Source organism: Lycium barbarum, chromosome 9 (genome assembly GCF_019175385.1).
Source record: "Lycium barbarum isolate Lr01 chromosome 9, ASM1917538v2, whole genome shotgun sequence".
NCBI classification, from domain to species: Eukaryota; Viridiplantae; Streptophyta; class Magnoliopsida; order Solanales; family Solanaceae; genus Lycium; species Lycium barbarum.
The window spans coordinates 74982395-75008223 of record NC_083345.1 but is presented as its reverse complement, the minus strand read 5'-3'; the positions used below and the strand labels follow the sequence as shown (position 1 = coordinate 75008223).

The window sequence follows — 25829 nt, the reverse complement described above, 5'->3', positions numbered from 1 at the left end:
AAAAAATATATTCTTTAGCGCAGTAAAATACTGCGCTAAAGCAGTTAACGGCTCCGTCTCCGTGAACTGCTTTAGCGCAGTATTTTAATGTGCTAAAGGTAGTTTTGTAGCTTTTTTTTTTGTTGGGGTATTTTGGTTCCTTGGTTTTTTATTGAGTCATTTTGGTTCCGAACTCCCAAAATTTTAGGGCGCCATTTCTTTTTATTTGGTGTTTGATACCTATATTAAATTTCTTGATAAATTCAATTTCAAGATATGCAAGATCGATTAAAGAGGGGAAGCATTTCCTAGCAAATTTTTTTCAATCTTTTATGCGGAGTGCCCTTCAAATGCACTGGTCTTTAATTTTTGCCCCTCAAATTGGTGGTCTTTAATTTTTGCCCCTTTCACCTAATATCATAAGGTTTTGGGATCGAATCCCGATGTAGTAAAAAACAAAGACCATTTTACAAGATATAATTTTGTAGTAAAGTTAGGCCTATTCGGGACAAAGTTAGGCCTTAAGGCAGGGTTTTGCCTTTAGGTGTTTTGAAAGGCTGAAGGTAAAACTCTATCTGAAAGTAGAAAAATTTTGCCTGAATGCAGAATTTTGCTTGCGAATCCAAACTCTACCTTAATTTGTTTTTAATTTTTGACTAAGATCAAGGGGTTTTAGTGAAGGACAAAAATTAAAGATCATCAATTTAATGAGTAAAAATTAAAGACCACCCTAAAATAAGAGCATTCTTGCGAATTGCCCAATTTTTTATTCTGAAGCTCAAACCTAAAATTTTTAATTAAGGGAGGATGAAGCCTAATTTTACCTATAATTGATTTATAGATTAATTTTTTTTAAAAGATATTATGCAGTAATTATTGTTATTATTCAGAAAAAATAAGGCCGCTTTAGGCGACGATCGTATTAAGCCGCAATGAGTAAAGTACTTGTGCTTCAAGAAAGATGAAATTACAAGATAGTAGAAAAAAACAAGAAGAAAGTAGTCTGCTTTCCAACTGAACCCAAAAAGCAGGAAACATAATCTTTTGTTTGAACAAGTGACAAAGTGTAAAAAAGAGTAAGCAGTGATCTCCCGAAGGTTAGGAGTCTTCTTTTTCGCATAGAAGCAGCCCCTTTCCTTTACAGTCAAGGAGTATCCGAAGCCCTTAGCGGGAAAATTGTATTACTCAAGTTTCTTAGCTAAAATAGACGCCTACCCCAGAACTTGTACTTGTATAGAGAAGGATTTCCATCATGGGTGATCCATTTGAGGAAGAACTTGATGTTCCTGCATGTATTCTTGAGGCACCCTTGCCGTGCTCTGTAGAGTCTATGATCATGAAAATATGCAGTGAGCAGTGTCAAAAACCACCAGACATTAGCATAAGGAGAAGGTTGAGTTGTATAGGTGAACAAGGGTCATTAGCAATGCTTAAAATCATATCATCTCGTCCCATAAAGAAGACTCTCTCTGGTTTTCTTGTTTACTTGATGGATCACTATCCGGATTGTCTTTCCTCTAGCCCTTTTAACAGTCCACTTAAGCGCCCTTCCCCTTCTTCTCTCTTTCCAACCCCAAGTACTCATTTTCTGCTAAAATTTTAGTTGCTTTTGGGTGTGTTCGGTATGGAGGAAAATGTTTTCTTGTGTTCTTCTCTGAGATTAAGTGAATTTCTACTTGTTTTGTCACGAGTGGTTAGTGGAATTTTTTTTTTGGAAAATGCACCGCCGCCCCCACCCCACCCCACTACACCACCTGGGGGTAAAGAATTTTTATAAAACTAAAATAAAATATATATGAAGTAGAAAATTGGGAGTGGAGCAGGGGAGTGGTGAGGGGAGGGGGTAAGATTTTTTTTTTCCATTTTTTATAATTTTGTATAGAAGTAATATAAGTATATAAAATAGAAAATTATTGGGGGGTGGGGGGGTCGGGGGTGGTGGAGCGTGGGTTTGGGGTGGGGAGGTGGAGGGTGGGGGTGGGTGGTGGCGGGTGGGTTGGGGGTGGTGGGAGATAGGCGAGTGGTGGGGTGGTTGGGGGTGGGTGGTGGAGGGTGGGTGCTTTGGGTAGTGGAGGGGTGGGTTTAGGTGGAGGGTGGTGGAGGGGATGGGCGAGTGGTGGAGTGGTTGAGGGGTGGGTGAAGGCTAGGTGTATTCAAGGGTGGTGGTAAGGTGGGGTTTGCTTGGGGGGTGGGGTTAAACGGTGGGATTGTGGCGGGGGGTGGGTGTGGGTCGAGTTCTAGGGTGAGGAGGAGACAATTAATACGGAATCACATTTGTGGGATTGGTTTTCCAAAGAAAATTTTGTTGAGAAAAAATGAAAAATGATTTCCTCCATACAGAACACATACTTTGTCATAAACTAACTTATATGTTTCTACTTTCTATGCTCAGAGGGTAAACGTGTACAAGGTGAAAGTTCTTCTAACTCAAAGCTTGAGACTGGCTCCTCATCTTGTGCAAGCCCTCAGAAAGTTAATCGCCGGTTATCGTTTCACCAAGAGCCTAAATCTAATTGTAGAAGAACCTCACCTAATATCAGCCAACAGTTGATGGTCCTCAGTGAACTTGAATTCCTAAAATTGTTTTTAATATTGAGCTACATTGGAAGGTTAGTCCCAATAGCCTAATGTTACACTTGGTAACTGTATGTGACTTGAATCTCTGCTGTTGGCAGCAAAAAGTTGGAAGATGTTATATCCCCTAAAATTGCTGATGATATTGTAAGAAAGAAAAATCTTCCCATGACTGATTTTGAATCAGAAATTTGGAATACTTTTGGAAAAGCATGTTATGCTGAGTCAGATAGATCAAAGGTACATAACCTCTCGTCGAAGGTGATTCATTTTTTTAATTAATACAAGCATATGCTGTTTCTCACCTTCAATCTTTTCTTTTTTGTATGGACTTTTTTTGTGGTTTTATATATTTGATAATTACTCTATTAGCATCTTATTTTATCCTAATTTGGTTGCCTTCTTATAATCTGGCATGATTATGTAAAGAAAGTTTAAAGATAAAAATTGTCTAGTACTTGCTGAAGAAAATGGGGAGCCATACTCCGGCCTTTGTGTTTTGAAGATTACAACAAAGAATAAATACAAAACTTTTTTTTTAAAAAAAAGGATAAAAATTTGAATTTCATACCTTAATATGCAATTGATATAAATTGTTACTAATATTTGTTGAGGAACATGTGGCGCCATGTTCTTAGTTTTCTTTAGTTGTAGAAGAGTAGAATAAGCTATGTTACTTGGATCCTTCACCACTTTCCTTGACATATACGTGCACCACTTTCCTTGACATATACGTGCCAATGGGTGTGGGGATTGTGAAGATCCTTTGGCAAAAAACTAGAGTACTCGTATACAGAGGTAGATCCAGGATTTGTATGTTCCGGGTGCCATATTTAAAAAAAAAATCCAAATAGAGTAAATATTTGGTCAGTTTGATGACGTTGGGCTTTAGGTCAGGTTATTCGTCTTTTCAATTTTGATTAGATAAATCGATCGAACGGAAAAATATAATAACTATAACAACTTGGCGCATGACGTTTTTGTTCTGACCTGAGAGAGAAGATATTTGAACTATAAAACTTATGATAATTTAACTTTTTATATTAAGCAAATAATTAATAAGAGAGGAAAAAATAAAAGCAAGTCAAGAGGAATTAACGAAAAGAAGGAAAAAAAAAAAAAAGAAAGAAAGAGGCAACTGATATAAATGGGTTCCTAAATTTGTGGAGTAATCTCATTCATTAAGATAAATTCATTTTTTAAAATGTATAGCTGATACTAACTGATAATGGGTTCCTAAATTTGTGGGAATTTACCTTGTATGTGTGCTGCTGTGTGTTTATTTAGTGCAGCAAGCAAAATATTTTGTTAAAAATGTTGCTGGTGAAGCTCGAACCCTCACCACCAAGGGAGGCAGCCTTTGCCCTTTGCCACCGGCACTGAGTCATCATCTGTTACTCCGGGTGGCAATCAAATTATTCCATATTATTTTATACTAATGTATACATATATACCTAGCGTTTTCACCGAAGCTAGCGGGTGGCGTGGCATCCCCTCGGGGCTTAATAGATCCGACCCTGCTCGTATACTTGCAAACACCTTACTAGATACACACTTTTAAACCGGTCCATGTAACTTAGACTCTTAGAGTATAAGTAATATAATTATATAAAGAAGAGTGAAAGTATAGCTTTAAACTTTTGGTGGTATTTAATGTGTAATAGAACTTAAAGTTTAATGAGAGCAGATAATATTTTAGAACAAACTGAAAAAAATAACAGGAGAAGTATTTTGGGACAAAGAGTCTTAGTGTTGTCTATATCATCAGTGTCACATTTGTTAATTTGAGGAGTTATGCGCAGGTAGCTCAAATTATAGCATGGCCTAAAGACAACACTAAAATCCTGGAAGATGAAAAAATAGAGTTGAGCCAGTTTAAGATCGATAAGAGCTTTTTCAAAAGCAGAATAGAAAATCTTCATAAGTGCTTGAATAGGCCCTTTCAAAGCAATGATTTGCCCTTTCAAAGCAATGATTTGGTTCCCTCAGTCGTATTTGATTATAGCTGTGGATAGTTAGAAGTACCTATTACATTGCTGACAAATAAGACAACTATGGTATCTTTTTCTTAACAAATGTGGTGTGCAATGGGTGATGCCTCAAACTGTCGAAAGAGTGTTGCGTAATCAGAAACTAGGCACAAAGAAGCTTAAAGCAAGCAGATTTGGAGAACCATCCCTCTTGCATCATGTGGACTATTTGGCTTGACAGCAATAAGGGATGCTTTGAAGACCATAAACTACAAATATCATTTGTGAAAAACAGATGCTTTCAGAATTTATAGTTTTGGTGCAGGAACAAAATGATATAAAACATATCTTTGTTTTTTAATTGTTTGGGATTGTAATAGTGTATGCATATTTGTGATCGCTTGATGTAAGTTTTGCAGTACCTTCTTGATACTCTAGGTAGGTCTTAATTTTTGGGACAACCCAAAAGATTAAAAGGTAGGTCAAAAAGTGGGAGAAGGAGATTGTTGTTTAATGACCTAGATTCAAAGCCAATCTAGTTAGAGCCAAAGATGCACATCTAAATTGTAAATCTGAATTGCTTTATAAGCTAAAAATGTCCCACAAGTAATACTTAATTAGTCAAACATGGGTTCCTGTCTTCCTCTTTTTTTGGTTTCCCACTCGCTAATTGGACTTAGACAACACACATAAGTTGTACCTGTGGTGAAGGTAGTGCTGAAAGATATGCAATTGTGTCGGCTTATTCTTTCATCTATTTTGTGGAGTACCCCTTAGCCTAGGTATGTCGTGATGCTGAGCACTTGTTTTACAGATTTTCTTCGTCATTGCAGTACTTGGACTGGAATTGCGGGAAGACACATCTCTACTATTGCCACATTAAACAGAATGGATACTGTACCCTCAAGGTTCGTATTGTCAATCTGTGGTCACTCGTTTCATAGATCATTTACATTGCAATCCTTACCTCTTGTTAATGGTTTTTCTAAATCCTCTTTTCCATCTAAGTGTTGGAGGGAGTATTGCTAGCGTTTGAAGAACTTTTTCATACTGAGCATAGAAATGAAACGGAGAAATTGTTATCTCTAGCAGTATCCCAGTTCGTTTCTTTGTATATTGTTTTCTAGTTAGAGTATTTTTCTTAGTTTTACTTGTGAAAAAAAGGACTTTATCTTATTTGTCTTCAATTTTTAAGAGATTTTAGCTTATTCAGTGACCATCAATTTTGGCTTTAGGATTTTTGCGTAGCATAAAATTTGATAGTATTTAAATCATGTGCTATCCTTGTATTGTTAAGCTTATATACCTTAGTTCCTGGCTTGACATTAATCAAATTATTGGGCTTTAAATTATCCAGGGTCCATACTTGAGCACAACAAGGACTCACTTACAGAGAGCCCTGGGAGATGACAATGTACTGATTGTCAAATTTGTTGAAGATACATGTTGTGCCAATATAATTGTTGAGGAAGGCATTCTTGTTGGCTTGAGATGCTACCGGTTTTTTGGTGACATTGCATTCTTTTCCTTGATTTATGAAATTCCCTTTCTTTTTGTAAATTATACATCAACGTGTTATTGGTATGTTTTCTTGAAATTTCATTTTGGTTCTTTTGAAAATGACAAAAGAAGAGAAAAAAACAACTTGCTGTAAACTTGAAATTTGTTGTTAGCAACGCAAAGAAAGACTGCTTATGTAGGAATTTGGAGCAACATGAAACAAGGAAATTTTTCTGATTGTTGGAATGAATATTCTACACAATACTCTAAATGATTCTCTTGACTTTCACTTGAGCTTTTAATCTTGAAAAGATGAAAAAAGAGCTGCTGTTGAAATGATTGTTCGCGGCATAAAAGAGGACTCCTTTGAGTTTATGTAATAAGGAAGATGCCTAATTTTTGATATTCCAAATTGTTGTGGCATAATCATTAAAAATTCCACACTATATTATAATGGTTCTCTTGATTCTTTTTTGAAAATAAAAATAAAATAACTATGCTTAGAGAATATCGTTAATGATTCTAAAGAAACTCTTAATGCGTCTCCCAACTTTCAATAATCCCCATCACGCCACACTATGACAATCATTTTCATTATTATTCTTGTTGTTATTGTTACCGTTATTATTGAAATAATTGCTGTTACACCTGATAATCCTAACCTTTGGCTCCATTCTAACTCTTTGCTGACGGTATGGTTCTCGTGCAGTGTATAAAGATGATAAAGAGAGGAAGAAAAACCCAGCTCTGATGAAAACAAAAGCAGCTTCTTTGAAGTGCTACTTTGTTAGGTTTGAGTCTACTGAAACTTGCAATGATGGAGGATCTTATGTGTTTTCTACCAAAAGAATCAGTCAAGCAAGGTGTCATTTCATGCATGTGCATATGGTTTCTAATATGGCAAAATATGCAGCCAGGTTGGTCTCCTCAATAATTATATTTAATAATATTAAACTTTCTTAGCCGAGTAGTAAATCATGCATACATGCAGGCTTTCATTAATTCTTTCAAAGACAATTAAGCTTCAAGTGAATCTTGCTTCTGTCACCATTGAAAGAATTGAAGATATACTTTGTCGGGTAGCGATTTTCTGTTTTCATATATTTCTACTCCCTGTTGTGTTTTTCGGGTAACTATGTCGAGTAAATTTGTTTATCCTTTTATTGTAATTAATGTAGGATGAAAATGGTTGTACTATTCATGATGAAGATGGCGAACCTCGTATACATACTGATGGAACTGGTTTCATATCAGAAGATTTAGCTATGCATTGTCCCAAAGATTTCTCCAAAGCAGAATATATAAAGGATGAAAATTATGAGGTGTGCATAATCTTTTTATTTTTTTATTTTTTATAGAAGAGAAACCCTGAAATTGGAATTTGTTCAGATTTATCGTTTCAATGCCGTATAAAGAACTTACCTGAGGAACTTCTAAGGAAAAGGGAAAGTGAAATTTTTACTTGGACCAAGAGTAGGATTAAAGATTACAAAATGTGAGGTTTAAATGTTTGCGCAATCTAGATTTTTCATAAGCTACAATCCTATTTCTTCTTCCATACACCACCATTTTTCCTTCCTCTTTTTGTGCTTCCACCGGTTGCCTTTCCTTATTGATCCTGTCGTTATTAACTATATCAACATCACTCCTTGCCTCTTGCTCGATGATCTGCAAGAGTTCTCCTCCATTCCTTCAAAGGACACCCCTAAGAACTTCCCAAAACTAAGATATTACTCAATTGCGGATCGGTCATACCAATACTTATTTGATTGCAATGAAAAGGAGATTAGAAAAAAATATTGAAGGAATCTTACCATCACAAGGCCTCACCACGCTCCTGGTAATCATGGTATTGAAAGAACCCACCTTTCACTTTTGTTGATTCTTGAATTGGTTTTACACATGATCAATTCCGTTAACTTGTAGTGAATTCATTTGAATGTTGTTAGATTGGACCCAAAATATTGTTAATTTGTAAATTTAAAGGACTGCATCTGTTCTGTTTTACATAAGAAGGATGAAAATGGCCAAACCCAAAATTAACGGATTATACATGAGTAATTCAGTTGATGTTTGAGGAAATCTGTTAGAATTCGGGTTGGTTAGAGCAAAAGTATTCCAATCTTGTAAACTTAAAGGGCTAGATTTGTTCAGTGTTAGATGAGGAAGACAAAAATGGAGCAATCCTTAAACTTAAGGGACCATTTTAGTTGAAGCTCTTTGGGATTGTGCATCGTCATTTGCCTCTGCTGATATTTGTTTATTCTTGGACTGGTATAACTCTCCATTAATCAAATAATCTTTTTCCAGAATTTTGTTGATATTGTGGACCTTGATGGCATGACTGCAGAAAGAAGAGCGGCTGGATCATGGAATAGGGAACCGGTATCTAATCTATGAATACTTTATTATACTTGATTTTCCAAAATAGGCTTCATTAATTATGTCAATGTTCTTCCTCCAAGCCTTTGTTGATGCAGTGCCGTTTGTTCTACAATGGATGTGCCATCAAGGGAACTTTTCTTGTTAATAGAAAGGTATTTCTGCATCTGTCAATTAAGATATGCTATATGTTTAATGCTGTATTTGATCATTTTTTCTTTTTACCTTTGACATATCACATAAGTCCTAGATCATGCAGCCTAAAGAAAAAAGATGTTTGATACATGAGGTTCCATGTATGCCTCTGAGCATTTCATTTGTTAGATAAACAAACTCTTCTCTATTTTACTCTTATTTCCTCAGCCCATCAAGTTTAAACTAATTCCAACATCCAAAAAGCAATCTTAAAGAAGAAATGACTTTTTTATAGAAGAAAAATTGTCCAAGAAAGTTTTATGGAGAGGTTGCCTTGGTTTAAACTTTCCATCATCTCTTAAGAGTAGTATTTTGATCGAAGAGGTAGCATAGAAACTCTGTATTTTATCATTGGTTAACGATTAAAAACTCGATTTTTTTTTGTTATGGAAGAATACTAATATATTATTGAAAAAAGAAATGATAAGTTGATAATTAGCCCTGTGCATCTGCTTATGTTCTGTCCTATCACTGGTTGAACTAGATGATATGTTTTGGCTTCTATTAAGTTGTTCGTGGTTTTTTATTTGATGCCCCTATTTTCTTTCAAATACTTTGACCATGTGTTTATCCCAGCACTTTCTGCGTTTATCAGAATAGATGGTTTAAAATTTTCACCGTTTAATTTCATTACTAATGCCCCTCTTGGGAGTGCATTATGCTAAAGATGTAAGTGCTTTTGGCAGCAAATCATACTTCTTCAAGTGCTTGGAAAAAAAGTTTTAAATTAATTTTAGGTTGTAAACTTTGTGTTAAGAAAAACACTTTTTTTTTTTTAATGACATGGGAACCCACAGCCGCTACCCTTCGGGTACGCACAGGGTAAACCTAGCTCCTGTGCAATAGCTCGCAAACCATACAGGAGAGATAACCTCCACTAGGCAAGCCCCGTGCGACGAGCTCGACCCAGAAGGCAAATCCCCTGCTGTCGTAGGCAGGGGGTTCGAACCCGAGACTCCATTATGAAAGCCTCATGCTCAACCAACTGAGCCACAATCAAATTAGAAGCTATTCAAGTTTACTTTAAGGCTTAAAATTTAGGCACCACTTCAAAAGATGATTTATTCACTATCAAATTAAACCGGAAGAGGGAGGGCTCATTGTCCTTCGAGTTTTGAATCATGCGCCAGTGGTCCTTGAGATTTCTCGGTTATCCAAAAAAAGGAAAAGAAACTGATAGAACCTCTGTTTAAAGTTCATTATGTAAAATGGAAATGCTTTGATAAAGTTACTGTAGCATGAAAATGCTTTTGTAAATTTACTGTAGCATATACATGCAGTTTGATCCTTTGTGGAGCATTTTGCTGGCTAATTATTATTTTTTGGATAACCCATTTTGCTGGCTAATTTAAAATAGGTTTGGCGTTGTAATTTAGAAGTTTTCAGGTAATGCTTTCAAAAATAGTACTGTTAAAAGTACTTGCATAAAGCTTTTGATAGTCTTTTGACAGCACTACTTGAAATAATACTTCTAGCGAAGCTACCCAGTTGTCCTCTAGCTAGAAGCTTTTTCATCAAAACAGTTCACGTACTTTACCCTGTTTTAATGGATAATCACATTTGACTTGTACATCTTCTATTGCAATTCCATCTTTGACCAGTTATTACAATGTTCATCGTATTCTTTGTGTTTGAACTTCAACGTGCCAGCTAATTTAAAAATCCCAGTTTTTGATAGTTTTTCCTATTAATAAAAATCCAGACTGTTATGTGAAAACTTTATCTCCCCTTTAATTGGTTGGTTTTTGTGTTGCTATTTAGTCTTCAATAATCGACTCACTTTTTCATCATTCTCTTAGATTGGATCACAACAAATTCAAATTAGACCCTCAATGGTGAAGGTTGAGACAGACCCAACAATTTCAATCATACCAACTTTTAACTCATTGGAGATAGTTGCAATCAGGTATCATCTCTATTGCTGTCTCGTTTCTTTCTCGTCTCTCATGTCTGATGGCAAGCCATCAGATTTTAGCTCTTTTCTTATTCCTTTTGGGCTTGGCCCACTTTTGTTGTTGTTGTTGTTGTTTTTTTTTTCCTAAAATGAAATTCTTAATCCGTCTTTTCTTTTATTTTTGCTTAAATAACATGTAATTTAATTAGAGTTATTACAAAAACATCATAGCTTGAGTTTTGAACATGCATATAATTCTCGGTGGAAGTTCCTAGACATTGAGATTTGAGGGTTGGTGGGGGGGGGGGGGGGGGGAGTTGGGTCACTATTTGTGCTTTCGGGAAAGTCGAGCACCTTTCCTGCATCGACTAGGGCCTTTCACCATAATCCGTACGATTTTGACAAGTACGCTAGCAATACATTCATCCCAATTAAGGGAAACATCAGAAATCGCCCCAACCAACAGAAAGATACTTGACCTACATCAGCACACGTAGTTTCAGGTATTGGGCCCTTTTACTAATATTTTCCAAGTTCCTAAGAGTACTCCCAAAACACTTATCATATAGTTGGAACCATTGGCCTTTCATAAAGTTAGGTACCTTTGGCCTCTTTCACAAAGTTAGATTAAATCATGTCACCTTCTAAACCAACCCATACCTCAAGCAGCATACTACGAAGTCCTCGTGTCTTTGGCAACCTCCGACAACACCTGTTCAACCATTGGAGACCCTCAAATTAATCAAACCCATTTCATCCAATTTTAACTTAAAATATCTTTACAAGCTCAACATTTTCATTTTTGTGGTTACCGTGTGTCAACCCATACTTTTCACTTGAGTTCTTGAGAAGAAAACTTGAGAGTTCTAAAATCCACATGAGAATTCATGAGTTAATCCGCGTATTAGGTGAAGAAATGACCAAGAATTTATGGGGAAAATCTAGATTGGATTGGGAGAAAAATCCTTGAGAGCTCTTCAAAGTCTGAAATGAGGAATTGAAACTCGAAGTGGGGTTTTAAAGGCTTCATGTGTGCCCGTCGCAGCGCTCAACTCTTGGTCGCTGCAGCGGTCACGGCTGCCTAGAACATATTTTTGAGCATTGCAGCGGCCAACTTTTGACCACTGCGACGGTCGCTGCTGTTTCACGAAAATATCCAATTTATTTCCAATTTCAAATTGTTTTCACTTGCTTCAATCCACTCCTCCTCACTTCTAAACACACATAATACTTCCCAGACACAACTTTTGAGTGTTGAACCCTCTTGTGCAACCTTAACCACGTTAATAGGCTTAGTTCAGTTTTTGACATGTTTAAGCCGCTACTGACTGAATTTCACGTTTCGAATTTATGGGGCCTTACAAAAGTACTCATATAAAGTTAAACAATCGTTTCACCTTTCAATCAAGCACCACTATAATACTTATGTTGTTTTAGAAAAATTCACATTAATTTGGAGTACACACGCAACACGCATACCACTAAAGGCATGAAAGCCCTTCACGAACTATTGATCACACGACACAGTTTCTATGTGGTTTTAATTTTTTATACTTACTGATATACGTAAACGCGCAAAGCGCGCACATTAATACTAGTATATATATATATATATATATATATATATATATATATATATATATATATATCTAAAAGTAGCAAGTGTTTTATTATATGATAAAATTGCCCCCGTGCCGGAGGTCTTGAACTCGCAATGTCCTTTGTTAAAGAGTCTCACATAGGATGAAAAAGGGATGGGTGGTCTCCTTAGACATGGGCAATCCTCCCCTCATGAGCTAGCTTTTGAGATTGAGTTAGGCCCAAGATCCATTTCTTTACATGGTATTAGAGCCAGGCCCATCCCAGTTCTTAGTCCACCGATGTTGGGCCTCCATATTATTGTCCATGCTCCGATTAACGAGGTCTGAGCATGCAAAGAGTGTTAAGAGTCCCCCAAAATACATCTCAGTTCTTAGTCCACCGATGTTGGGCCTCCATATTATTGTCCATGCTCCAATTAACGAGGTCTGAGCATGCGAGGAGTGTTAAGAGTCCCCCAAAATAATTTGTTGGGGTTGAGTTAGTCCCAAGATCCATTTCGTTACATCCTTTAAGATGGTCTAAGTTTACTAATTTGTCATAGCAACTTTATAGTGTCTTGCGAACTTGATAAAGAATCGTGTATCATTTTCAATGATTAAAGCGAATGAATGAAATAGGTATCCTAATACTCTCTATTAGGGGTGGCAAAATTAGCCAAGGAAAACATGACCAGCCCAACCCGCCCATTAGGCAGTGTGTTTAGCATAGGGAAACATGATTAAATTAAACATGAAGCGTTGAAGCTTTATTTCTGTTTAAAAAATGATTAGAATGTACATTTTATAAAATAATGTTCCTCTTATAAACTAACAAAAGGAAGAAATGTCATTTCCTCATCACCTGAATTTTGGGAAAGCAAAAGGTTTTAATTATATTAAGAAAAGTAATTAATTCTCTTCATATTTTCAGTGTAGTTTGTATATTTTAAATGAAATAACATCTACTAACATCTCAGCAAAAGAATAAATGTAGTATATATAATTGATGTCTCTTCTTTCTTGAACCAAATTTGTTTTCTTCTTTTTGGAAGAAAATGTTATAGTTCATGGCGGATGTTTTTAATGACACAAATGTTACCGCTAAGTTGGATCTCAAGAAATTTTCAAAGTCTAAATCTAAATAAAATCCAACAAATAAATAATGCCAAAAAAAGTCTAAAATAAGGACAAAAAAGTCTTTGTTCAATTTTTAAATGCTTTTGTGCAATTTAAATTTTTGGAGAGCCTTTAGTTTTAGGAATTTGTTAGAAAATATCGACTAATCTTTCAAGAACTTAATATCATATAGAGTGGAAAAAAAGGTAATTGCAAATTTAATTTTAATCTTAGTTAGCCCGGGCCAAATGACACTGGTAGCCATAATAAAAGAAAGTTTTAGTAAGTAATTAAACAAATTATAAAAAACAAACAAAGAAATAAAAATTTGGTAAGAGTTGGACGGGCTGGATTATGATTCATTGTTTAACCCATTTCAGCCCAAGTAACCTTTGGATGAGTTAATTACTTGCCCATTTATTAGCTTAGCCCATCTTGACAATCATCCCAACTCTCCAAGTTGACACCCCTACTCTACACGGTGGACATTCCAGTTTCAATTATGTCACTAGAAAACAGAAGCCCTTAATCATGTTAGTTGTGCTTTTCTAGGATAGGGAGGTGGGGCTACGGGCTTTCACGAACCATATATGTGGTTTCTTCTCCAAGACGTAAGTGTTGATTCCAGATCTACAAAACTCATGCACCCCTAACCAATCATACTGGCCAGGCTTCGGAAAACTTCGAGATCATCGAGTTTCTCGGGAATCGAGGGGTTAGGAGCCTAATGAGGTCTCATCACCCTACCTTATTGATAAGAGGTTAGTATTTACCTGTGGTTGCACAACTTAGGGTAAGTGGTATCAGAAACCGCCCTAAGTTCACCGGTCTTACGAGTCATCAGCAATGTCTAGTTGTTGAAAATTGCTTTCAGATACTGCATTATTTTTCTTGTTAGAATAATAAGTAGATTAGTTCTAGGATGAGTCTACTTTATTTGAATTTAAATTGTAGAAAAAGATTAGGTTGTTGAGTTTTATTAGGCTTTTTAAATTGTTCTGCAGATTTTGTTGTTCAATTGGCTATTTAAAGCCCACCAATGCTTAATAAAAATATTGAGATAAATTTTTCAATCAATACTTTTAACCTTTTTGCTACCCCATCTATTAAAAAACCAAACAGTGGTATCAAGAACCTCATTGATCTTACGGGATCTGTGAGTTCATCTAAAGAACTATTTTCAAAAACTATTTTCAACCCATTTTTAGCCCGTGCTTATTTTCAACTAGCACCGATTTTTAACCAATATCAGTTTTAACTTATTTTCAAAAATGGCAAGTAGCAATCTCTCTTTGAATGTCCCAAAACCTTTCATCGGCGAAAACTACCAAATTTGATCAGTGAAGTTCAAGTGTTACTTTGAAACCTATGATTTATGGGATGCTGTGATGGAAGAAAAAACCTCACAACAGCTATGTTCTACAATTGTCCAAATTAAAGCGGTACTTTTAAAAGAGCTGTTAAACAAAACAAGGTTATTGAGGGTTCTTTTTCTGCACAAACCCAAAGAAAGTTTCGTTTTACAAAAGTGTGCAAATCTAGAGACACTCAAAACAATCCTCAAGCACAAACAACAGAAGCAGAAATTGAGGAGGAGCAATTTTCTTTAAATTGCAGCAACTGAAGCTGTCAGAAATTATGGGAGAAAAATTATATTATTGAATTGTGTATCTACATTATTACATTGAGCCCGATTTATAGACACTACATCCTAATCCTTTTCCATGTAGGATACGATATATAAATCCTATTCCAATTCCTATTCTAACAGTCCCCCTCAAGCTGGTGCATACAAGTCATATGCACCGAGCTTGTTACAGATGTATCTAATACGAAGACGGCTGAGTGACTTGGTGAAAATATCCGCAAGCTGATCACTCAACTTCACAAATTTTGTAACAATATCTCCAGAGAGTATCTTTTCCCTGACAAAGTGACAGTCAATCTCAATGTGCTTAATCCTCATGAAATATTAGATTTGATGCATATGAAGGGTCGCTTTGCTCTCACACACAAGTTCCATTTATTGATTTCTCCAAATTTTCTGAGCAACTGCTTAATCCAAACTAGCTCACAAGTTGCTACAGCTATTGCTCGATATTTTGATTCAGCACTAGATCGAGCAACGACACTCTATTTCTTACTCTTCCAGGGCACCAAATTACTTCCTATTAACACACAATATCCGGATGTAGAACGTCTATCAGAGGGTGATCTTGCATAATCAACATCTGTATATCCAACGATCTGCTCATGGCCTCAATCTTTGAAAAACAGTCCTTTACCTGGAGCTGACTTAATATATCGCAGAATGCGGACAACTGCATCCCAATGACTATCACAGGGAGAATCCATAAACTGACTTACAAAACTCATAGGAAATGAATGTCAGGTCTAGTTACTGTGAGATAATTCAACTTACCAACCAGCCGCTATATCTTCCAGGATCACTGAGTGGCTCCCCCTGTCTTGGCAGGAGTTTAGCATTCGGAGTCCATAGGAGTGTCAATGGGTCTACATCCCATCATTCCTGTTTCTTCAATAATGTCTAAGGCATACTTGCGTTGCGAAATAACAATACCTGACGTGGGTTGGGTAACCTCAATACCTAGAAAATACTTTAGTTTGCCAAGTTCTTTAGTCCATAAAGTGTCCTACGCAATCGACACACCAGATTAGACTCCCCATGAGCAACAAAACTAGGTGGTTGCTCCATATAATTTCCTCTTCAAGATCACGATGGAGAAAATCATTCTTAATGTCCAACAGATAAAGAGGCCATTGGCGGATAACAACCATGGATAGAAAAAGACGGACATATGCTATTTTAGCCACGGGGGAGAAAGTATCACTGTAATCAAGCCCAAATATCTACATATACCCCTTCGCAACAAGGCGAGCCTTAAGCCGATCAACTTGGCCATTCGGACCAACTTTGACTGCATAAATCCAACGACAACCAACAATAGATTTACCTAAAGGAAGAGGAACAAGCTCCCAAGTGCCACTCTTGTGTAAAGTAGACATCTCGTCGATCATAGCCTGTCGCCATCCGGGATGAGAAAGGGCTTCACCTGTAGACTTGGGAATGGGGACAGAGGACAATGATGATACAAAGGCATAATGGGATGATGATAGACGGTTATAACTTAAGAGGGTATAATGAGGATTAGTATTATGAGTGGACCGTTTACCTTTACGAAGTGCAATCGGCTGATTAGGAGGAGACAAGTCCGCAGTAGGTGCAGGGTCCGAGGCATGACATGAATCAGCTGGACCTGATGTTGGACGCAGTCGGCGAAGATAAGTCAGAAGTGGTGGCACTGTGACAGGAGATGTAGAAGTAATTGTAGATTCCTCAAAGGTTAGTGTAGGTAAAACCTGAGGTATAGGTAAGACCTCAGAGATATGAGGATGATCAGAAGGATATCTAAAGTAAGGTTGAGACTCAAAAAATTGACATCGGCAGACATAAGATATCGACGGATATCAAGTGAGAAGCAACGATACCCCTTTTGAACCAGAGAATAACCAAGAAAGACACATTTAAGAGAGCGAGGAGCTAATTTATCTGTCCCCGGAGCTAGGTTATGCACAAAACATGTGCTCCCAAAAACACGAGGAGGAAGAGAGTATAGAGATGACTGAGGATATACTATGGAATATGGAATCTGATTATGAATACAAGATGAGGGCATTCGATTAATCAAATTGCAAGACGTGAGGACTGCATCGCCCCAAAAGCGCAACGAAACATGAGATTCAGTGAGAAGAGTGCGAGTAGTCTCAATGAGTTGTCTATTCTTCCTTTCTGCTACCCCATTCTGCTGAGGGGTGTAGGGACAAGATGTTTGATGAATAATTCCTTGGTGAGTCATAAACTGCTGAAACTGAGAGGATTTGTATTCAAAGGCATTATCACTAACAAAAGTACGAATAGAAACACCAAATTGATTTTGTATTTCAGCACAAAAACTATTGAATATAGAGAATAACTCAGAACGATCTTTCATTAAGAATAGCCAAGTACATTTGAAAAAATCGTCAATGAGACTAACAAAATAACGAAATCCTAAAGGTGAACCGACTCTACTAGGACCACAAAAATAGACTCTGCACGACTCTCAACACTACGTGGAAAGGTAGTGTGAGTGTGTTTCCCAAGTTGACATGACTCAATCTAATTTGGACAGACTAGACAAACTAGGCACCATCTTTTGTAGCTTGAACAGACTCGGATGTCCCAATCGTTTATGGATCAAGTCTGGAGAATCTGTAATGGAGCATGCTGTGGAGGAATTAGGAGAGGTAAGTATTAGACAGTATAGGCCTTGTGATTCATATCCTGCACCAATCACCTATCCCGTACTGCGACTCTACATAACAAAAGAATCATCAAGAAATATTATGGCACAATTTAGGGCACGTGTCAAACGACTGACAGATGCAAGATAAAAGGACAACCAGGGACATAAAGAACAGAGTTTAGAGTGACAGAAGATAGGGAATTAGCTTGTCCAACCCCTTTTGGTTTTGTTTGGATCCCATTGGCTAGAGTAATCGGAGGAAGAGACAATGAATAAATAATATTTGACAAAAGTGACTTGTTATCAGAAATATGATTAGAAGCGCCTGAGTCAACGGCCCCCAATGGAGGGATACTAGACTGTGAAACACAAACGAAGGAATTACCAGCAACAGAAGTGTTAGGCTGAGAATCTGTGGCTACTTGTGGAGATATCTGCTTGCTTGCTCGATATTGAAGGTACTCATTATATTCAATTTCAAATAAAAGCCTCGGATTTCCTGTAGTGTCAGTCTGAGCAACATGAGCATTGTTGGGTGGTTGACCATGCAGAGCACGACAGATGTCACGAGTGTGTCCAAACTTATGACAATAACTACACTTAGATCGAGATTTTTCAAAGCGAACTCCTTCTCATCGATTATCCATAGACTGAGATGTTCGATTCTCTACGGTTTGAGATGCGAGAATAGAGGAGTGAACGGTTGGTGATGAAACACTGTGTGATTAGGAGGCGCAGCAAGACGAAGCAAACGAGAGAATAGTTCATCAATTGTAGGAACCGTAGGACTAGCCAAAATTTGATCACGCTCCGAATCAAGGTCAGTAGGAAGTCCAGTAAGTGTAAGAACTAGAAACAACATCTGTCTTTGCTCATGTTGTTTTTCAACGTTCGTGGTGACTGACATCAACTGCTCAAATTCCTCCATGACTACCTGTACCTGTCCCAAGTAGGTAGACATATCTGATTATTGTTTCTTTAAGTTGGTTATCCAAGATGCCACATCATAAAATCGAGATATGTCATTAGTGTATAAAGCGCGAGCCTTTTCCCAAACTGAATAACATGTCTGGAAGCAACGAAACAAGGGCATCAACTTGGGATCAATAGATCGCCACAAGAGACTACATAATTGAGCGTCAATCTTCTCCCACTGTGCTTTGGCCTTTTCATCAACCTCACTAGCCTTTGCCCTTTCATCAACCACAATAGCCTTTTGAGTTAAGTGATCTTGAACACCTTGACTTTTGCACCACAAGTCAACCGAATAAGCCCAAGCTAAATAGTTTGAACTTCCCATTAACGGTTCGGAAGTAATCATAGGGCTTGAAGTTCCGATTCCCGTGTTTTTGGAGCCAAACATATCATATCCGAGAGACATGGCTCAAAACTTCAAAAAGGACGGAACTTAGCTGATTGTGCTAATAAAACAAATCTAGAAGATGCCAGAAAAATAGTCATTGGAAAATATGAAAGTGATCAGAATCAGGAAAAAATTATTGGGGTTTGTGCGAAATTGCTGGGAGACTTGACTGAAAAAAAAAAAAGTTCTCAAAAGAAGTGGCCGGAGGCTGCTCGAAATCGCCCGAAAAACAAAAAGTGACCGGATCTTAAAGAAAATTATATGGTTGGGGTCAGAATTGTTGTGCAACTTTATTGGGATTTTTTTTTTAATTTTTTTTATGAAAAGGTGGCTGGAAAACACAAATCTGCCGGAAGAAAAAACAAAAACTGACGGCGCCGGATTAGGGTTCCGGCGGTTGGAAATTTTAGGGGTTTGGTTGCTTGTGTTCTCTACCTTGTGGTGGTTTCAGGTTTTGCACAAAACCCACCAGAGAGAAAGTGACGCAAAATTATCGCCGGAATTGCTGCCCCATCTTTTAAAAAACCAACACTAGTATAGTCTCGTGGATCGGTACGGAGACGTCTATACTTAACTCCTACAGGCTACAAGACATCTTAATAAATTGCTTTCACGGGAACAATGTTGGAAAATGACAAACTCTTGTGCTTATTTTTTAATGCATCAGGGAGAGATGTGTGCCAAACTTAGAGGACTTTTGGTATTTTACTCAATACTAAACGCTGACATTTCTACTTGCATTGCACTCCCTAATTCTTAGGTTTTTTCTCTTTTTAGTCATAGACCAAAGAAATGCAAGGTAAGGCTGTGTACAATAGACCCTTGTGGTCCGACCCTTCCCCGGACCCCGCGCATAGCGGGAGCTTAGTGCACCGGGCTGCCCTTTTTAGTCATAGACCAAAGAAGGCATACCTGTCCAAGCATTTAATCTCTTTGCTTAGCTATGGAGGAGTCCAGAAAGGATTTTTTATGGAGATTTTGGGAAGTGCTCTGGAAGAGACGAAACAAGTGTACTTGAGGAAGCGGGCAGCTCTAAAAGGTAATAGCAGACTCAGATACTCCTATTGCATTTATCTTCTTGTTTTGATAAGTCGTATAACATAACCATGGAATCACCCGTGCTGCAAACTTATATTCTTCAGTGTTCTTTTGTCGTATGATGGTTACTCTCTCAGTCATAGAAAGGCGGGGAGGAATAAGTGTCCAACTATTTCTGTTACTATCTCTCATTTAATATGTGAAACCTGTCAGAACTTTTTTGCTGAGTCATTTCTTCAACTCTTCAAACAGTTGCTATCAACTACAGAGAAATGGATGATGATTGTTTATCAGCAAGGATGATATCGTCTGGGATACCTCCCAATGAACCTCATCTCCATGCTCGCTTGTCTAGGCTTGCAAAGATTGAAAGAACTAAGCTTCGAGGAGGAAAGCTTCCTATAAGTGACAGTTTTTATCTTATGGGAACAGCTGACCCCACTGGTGTACTGGAAAGCAATGAAGTCTGTGTTATTCTGTAAGTAGACTGAACATCATTATCTGTACAAGCTTTTGGAGCTTTTATATGTTTTTGATATTTTGTGTTTGAGAGATAAGGATAAGGAAATATACCTGCCAATGGCAATGTAAGGATGTTTTTCCTTGACAATAAATAGAGCTCTAAGGAAACTATGATTATTATGGTAAATAAATACCTACTTCACGGATGTTTTTTTGTTTTGTTACTTCCATCCACAACTTTTTTCTGTCTGCCTCCTTCTTTTAGACACTATCTTAAGCTCCAAGGAAATTATGATTATTATGAGTAAATAAATACCTACTTCACGGATGTTTTTTTGTTTTGTTACGTCCATCCACAACTTTTTTCTCTCTGCCTCCATCTTTTAGACACTATCTTAAAGCCATAACGTTTAGCAACTTGAATTCTTTGTTTTTGTGAAGTTTAACTATGATAAGTGATAACTGAGGAGAGAATGACATTTACCACTATGTTGAACTTACATTGAGCTAAGGTTTTCTTCCAAAGAGATATTTAAGCTTTGAAACATGATAATTGGTTTAGATTCTGATCTAATATGTTTATTTTAGTATTCTCATTTTATGAGGAATATCTCAGCTACTAATCCCTTTTTAAATTGTGCACCGCAAATGCAGAGATAATGGTCAAGTATCTGGGTGTGTTTTGGTCTATAGAAATCCTGGTCTTCACTTTGGAGATGTACATGTGATGAAAGCTCGATATGTGGAAGAGCTTGTAGATATTGTTGGTGATGCCAAATATGGTATATTTTTCTCCACTAAAGGTCCAAGGTCAGCTGCTACTGAGATTGCCAATGGTGACTTTGATGGTGATATGTATTGGGTTTCCATAAACCGTAAGGTTGGTTTTCAGTTCGCTTTTCTCAAGAGTTACTTTTGTAAAGAAGGGAGTATGTATTGTTAGATCCCACATTATTTAAAAACGGGTCTCCTAATATGGTCTTGGACAATCATGAGCTAGCTTTTGGGTTAGGTTAGGTCCAATGTTCATTCCTTATCATGGTATCAAAGTGAGGCCCATCTTAGTTCCTGGTTCACCCGATGTTGGGCGCCCATATTGTATTGTCACGCTCCAGATGTCCCGTCATGGGAGGTTTGGGACGGGGTTTTTTTGTGTGTGTGTGGGTGGGTTTGGGGGGGGGGGGGGGGGAGGATTGAGTCTGCATTGGTGTGGGAGGTGCAATTCAGTCTCCTTATATGATCTTAGGCAATCCTCAGGTCAATTTTCTTACATGGCCTCAGAACCAAGGTTCACCTCACTTTTTTGATTTACCCGGTGCTGGGTTCCCATGTTATATGTCCATGCTCTAGATGTGGCAGAGGGTGAGATTTTATGGGTTGGGGATTTAAGGGAAAATTACGCTCTATGTCTACTGGGAGAAAATATTTACGCCACGTAGCCATATATTCAGTTTATACAATATTTATACAACACTAGTTTCTATGAACGTGCCTCGCACGTTAATATCATGCCAATTATTAGCAAGTGCTTTGGATCAAAAGACCTCTGTAAAATATCAGAATTTTAAATAGATACTAGTAGTAGTCTAAAGTGAATTTGCATATTAACCAATAACTCAATTATAAGAAGTTTTGGTCCTTAAAATCATTATGCATTAGAGCATTTCAATCTTACTGACATTTTGCAAGTTGAATATTGTCATAGAAGTCGAGAAATTACCAACAGACAAATAAATTATTATTTGAGAATGTCTAGGAATGAAGAGAAGGAAAAAATATGTTAGTTAATCACGAATGCAATAAATAATAAACCTTTCTGTATCGCATAAAATTGTTTTGAGAGTTACGTACATTGACCAAGAGTTCCTTTTGCAGATTAATTTTACTGTATTGCCAATACTGTTGATCTATATCTCAAGTTCAAGATGGAGTTATCAAAATCTTAATGCAAATAATATAATCAGTTTTTACTCAAATTCAAAAATAACAAAACTCAAGCTCTATCCAAATCGAAGTAACATAAGTCGTATTAAGTCTTGCTATTAGAACCTATTAGCTTTCTTTAGAATTCTAAATATTCGAAAAATTGAATTACTGATGTTTGAAAGGGTAATGACAATGTCTCTCTCTATTCTAATATGATAGCAATATTTTAATTGAATTCAAAATCTTAAATATTGGGGTCTTAAATATTATTACAATTTTAATTACCTTCAACCGTTAAGCATATAAATTTTGAGTCTTATATACTTTCTGTGTAGAATTGATATGGTTTTAGTATTCTCAGTACATAATTGGTAGGACACAGTTATGGACTTATGGTCCGTAGCTTATGGAGTATAACTAATACAGGCAAAAAGTTACCGTTTGGTCATTTGAAATTAGAATATGTTATCAACATTAATATTACTTATTGAAGATGGTAATTATATTAATGTTTTCTTAAACACAAAGCTCTACTTCTAAGTTATATATGGTGCTCAATTTAATTGATTATAGCGTTAGGCAGTACTAAGAAGATCAATGCTAAAAAATATGCTGCATAATTGATTAGGTTTCAAGGTTCAAAGAGTCCGTATGTCAGCTAATGGGCATAACTTGGCCTAAATAGGATTGGATTATTTAGAATTTGTGTTTACATCAATAACTGGCTACGTTATGACCTCTTTTCAATGACATTTTTGTCCTTTTCTAGTAGAAGTTAAAGTTAATAGTTAAGGGCATAAAAGTCATTCAATATTTAAGGGATATTTTGGTCAACCAACATTTATATTCATGCTTTTATAATAATGTAGATGTAGATTATACAATTTGTTACCCGGTTTAGCTCATATTTGTGTATAAACACCTTTTATATGCTATTATACACTTCTATACAAGGTTGATACATTATGTATAATGCTTTCCCCAGATATAAGGTTGTATAATATTGTAAAATGTTGTATAAACTGAAAATATGGCTACGTGGCGCAATATTTTATGTTGGGCTGTAAATTGGTCGTTTAGTAGAATTTCTGACTACTTGTCTTAGAGGAAAACGGTTGTACAAAGTTTGGTTTTTACATTTCAGCTAGTAGATTCTTATACAACAAGTAAACCATGAACTCGCATGCATTCAACTATTTCTGATTACTTGTCTTAGAGGAATACGGTTGTACAAAGTTTGGTTTTTACATTTCAGCTAGTAGATTCTTATACAACAAGTAAACCATGGACTCGCATGCATTCAACTCCTAAGGCAGTCAGCAAAAAGCCAACTGAATTTTCAGCCGATGAATTGGAATATGAGCTTTTTCGGCAATTTCTGGAAGCAAAGGCTAAAGGGTATGCATTACAAGTCTACATAATTTATTCTGGTGTTTAATTCAAAAAGTTTAGCAATCTAAACACCATAGTTGTTGCCAGAGAGCTTTTGACATGTCATCCGCTTCAGAGGGATGCTTTTACAGGCAAGGGAATGGTTTTTGACATCCAGCGAGCTGGCGTGTTTTCTGGTTATATTCCTTGGGATTGGAGAGACAATCTAGGTGGTCGATAACGGTAACTGAAAGAAGTACAAGACGAGTAATACTACCTCCTAAATGGCCCGCTAAATATGCAACTCTGATTGTCAATTCCTCATCCTTTAACACAAAATTCATGATTGAAGTTGAATATCTTAACAATCTAATTTTAGTTATACTTCTAACCATGGCTAACACGTTCATTTATTACTTGTTCAGAATTGTTTATAGCCTTTCTTCGTCCTTGTTCCTGATGTAGTTTCTTTCTGCTGTTTTAGTGCCAATATGTCTGTGGCTGCTGATAGCTGGCTGGCATTTATGGACCGTCTTCTGATGTTGCGAGGAGATGATGTGGACGAGATGCATAGCTTGAAAGGCAAGATGCTTCACCTGATTGACATCTACTATGATGCATTAGACGCACCTAAAAGTGGGAAGAAGGTTAGCTTAACTTAAATGCTGCCCTCGATTTGGTAACTATCTATTTATCTATGTCTCTAACTCTTCTATTATGATAACTCAAAATGTTTATTTTTGAACCAAAAAGTTTTACTGGCCGTCAATCTTCCTTTCAGCTTGAATGCAGAGTTTCTAACACATTGCATGTTATTCTGGCAACACAGGTTAGCATCCCTCGTGATCTGAAGGCAAACAAGTTCCCGCACTATATGGAAAAATGGAACCCCTTCAGCTATCATTCAACTTCTATTCTGGGTCAGATTTATGATCATGTCGACTCATATCCAGACGAAGATTTGTGTGTAACAGGTTAAAGCTCCTCTGCATGCATAATATTTGGACTTGTGTTTCCAACTGTTTTTTATAGTTTACGTAGCTCCATTGTTGCATATATGTTTGGGCTTATGTTTTCCAGGAGCTTTATAATTTATTCGTCTTTGTGCTTCATGAAACACAAGCTAACTTATAAATTGATGGATGAGGTTATATGATTTTTGTGCTTTCTTGTTTAGGCAGACATCTTTTGTTTATTATCAAATGTTTGATAAGAAATAACAAGTGAAGCACACTTTGATGATTCAATTGAAAATTATAGCAGTTCAGTGACCATTGTGTTAATTGTTTGTTGTGTGTAGAGATCTCTAAACTGCCTTGCTTTGAGGTTGAAATCCCTCAAACATGCATGGCACTGTGGAGAGGAAGATATGAAGAGTACAAAAAGGATATGACAAGGGCCATGAACTCTGGTTGTGAACTGAGAATCTCCTCTTGCAATGAAGTTATAAAGAAGTACAAGAAGGTTAGTTTTTCCTTCACGTCAACTTTCAGTCAGAGAGATATTGTCCTATGACAAATGAAGTGAGCTTTATTGATTTCTTGGAATGCAGTTGCTCTATGGTGCTGTGGAGTTTGAACAAAGTGAAAGAAAGACCGAAGACATTTTTAATGAGGCCCTTGCAATATATCATGTAACATATGGTAATGCGAGGATCACATACAGCATCGAAAAATGTGGTTTTGCTTGGAAAGTAGCTGGTTCTGCTCTCTGCAGGATACACGCCATGTATCGGAAAGAAAAGGCCTTACCGATTTTGCCATCTATCCTGCAGGAAATATTGTAGACGTGTTGTAACTTTGTAGGATACCAACATTGAAGTGAATGAATGCCTACTTAGCATTGTATGTGATGATGTCGAAATTCACTCCTCTAAGTGAGAAAGAGTACACGGTCGTAACAATATAGTTAACCCAATTATGAGTCGGGTTCTATTGTCACAGGGAACTATATCTAGGGAAATTAAGCTAGTTAGAAATTTTTACTAATTAAGCGAAGTCAAACACTTTAATAATTGATTTTTTTATTTAATTAGTAACATGGATAAAAATTAATTTGGAGGGGCCGGTAAAGCGATCAATGACCTTCACAAGCAAGGAGAATCAAGGGATATGAAAAATAGGAAACCAATTAACATCAAGAAGAACCCACTGAATGTAATTATTGACCACT

At 36.8% G+C, this 25829-nt stretch overlaps 1 protein-coding gene across 8 annotated transcripts; it reads left to right on the top strand.

The window, feature by feature from the left end:
• Window positions 1-897: 897 nt before the first annotated feature.
• LOC132608971 (probable RNA-dependent RNA polymerase 5) lies at window positions 898-25509 on the top strand. 8 transcript variants are annotated; one of them, XM_060322796.1, is made up of 19 exons: window positions 905-1556; window positions 2372-2588; window positions 2655-2814; window positions 5357-5431; window positions 5881-6031; window positions 6733-6940; window positions 7015-7102; window positions 7202-7345; window positions 8334-8408; window positions 8504-8560; window positions 10400-10506; window positions 19751-19899; window positions 20151-20376; window positions 21015-21240; window positions 23542-23684; window positions 24142-24304; window positions 24487-24631; window positions 24958-25121; window positions 25210-25509. In XM_060322796.1, exons 1-19 carry the CDS (start codon window positions 1232-1234, stop codon window positions 25441-25443), a joined length of 3057 nt encoding a protein of 1018 aa, XP_060178779.1. In that variant the 5' UTR covers window positions 905-1231; the 3' UTR covers window positions 25444-25509. The 8 variants fall into 8 exon arrangements, with proteins under 8 accessions (XP_060178783.1, XP_060178784.1, XP_060178782.1 ...); XM_060322797.1 differs by having other exon boundaries at window positions 906-1556; window positions 2655-2793; window positions 8489-8560; XM_060322798.1 differs by having other exon boundaries at window positions 906-1556; window positions 8489-8560; window positions 19802-19899.
• The last annotated feature ends 320 nt before the right edge of the window (window positions 25510-25829 follow it).

What these genes read in the sequence shown, in the direction of transcription:
- LOC132608971 (XM_060322794.1), top strand. Translation starts at nt 1,232, where the DNA reads ATGGGTGATCCATTTGAGGAAGAACTTGATGTTCCTGCATGTATTCTT. An exon ending in GAGATGCTACCGGTTTTTTG is followed by an intron (nt 6,032 to 6,732) that starts GTGACATTGCAT and finishes GTTCTCGTGCAG; the next exon opens with TGTATAAAGATGATAAAGAG. An exon ending in CTTTTCTTGTTAATAGAAAG is followed by an intron (nt 8,561 to 10,399) that starts GTATTTCTGCAT and finishes TCATTCTCTTAG; the next exon opens with ATTGGATCACAACAAATTCA.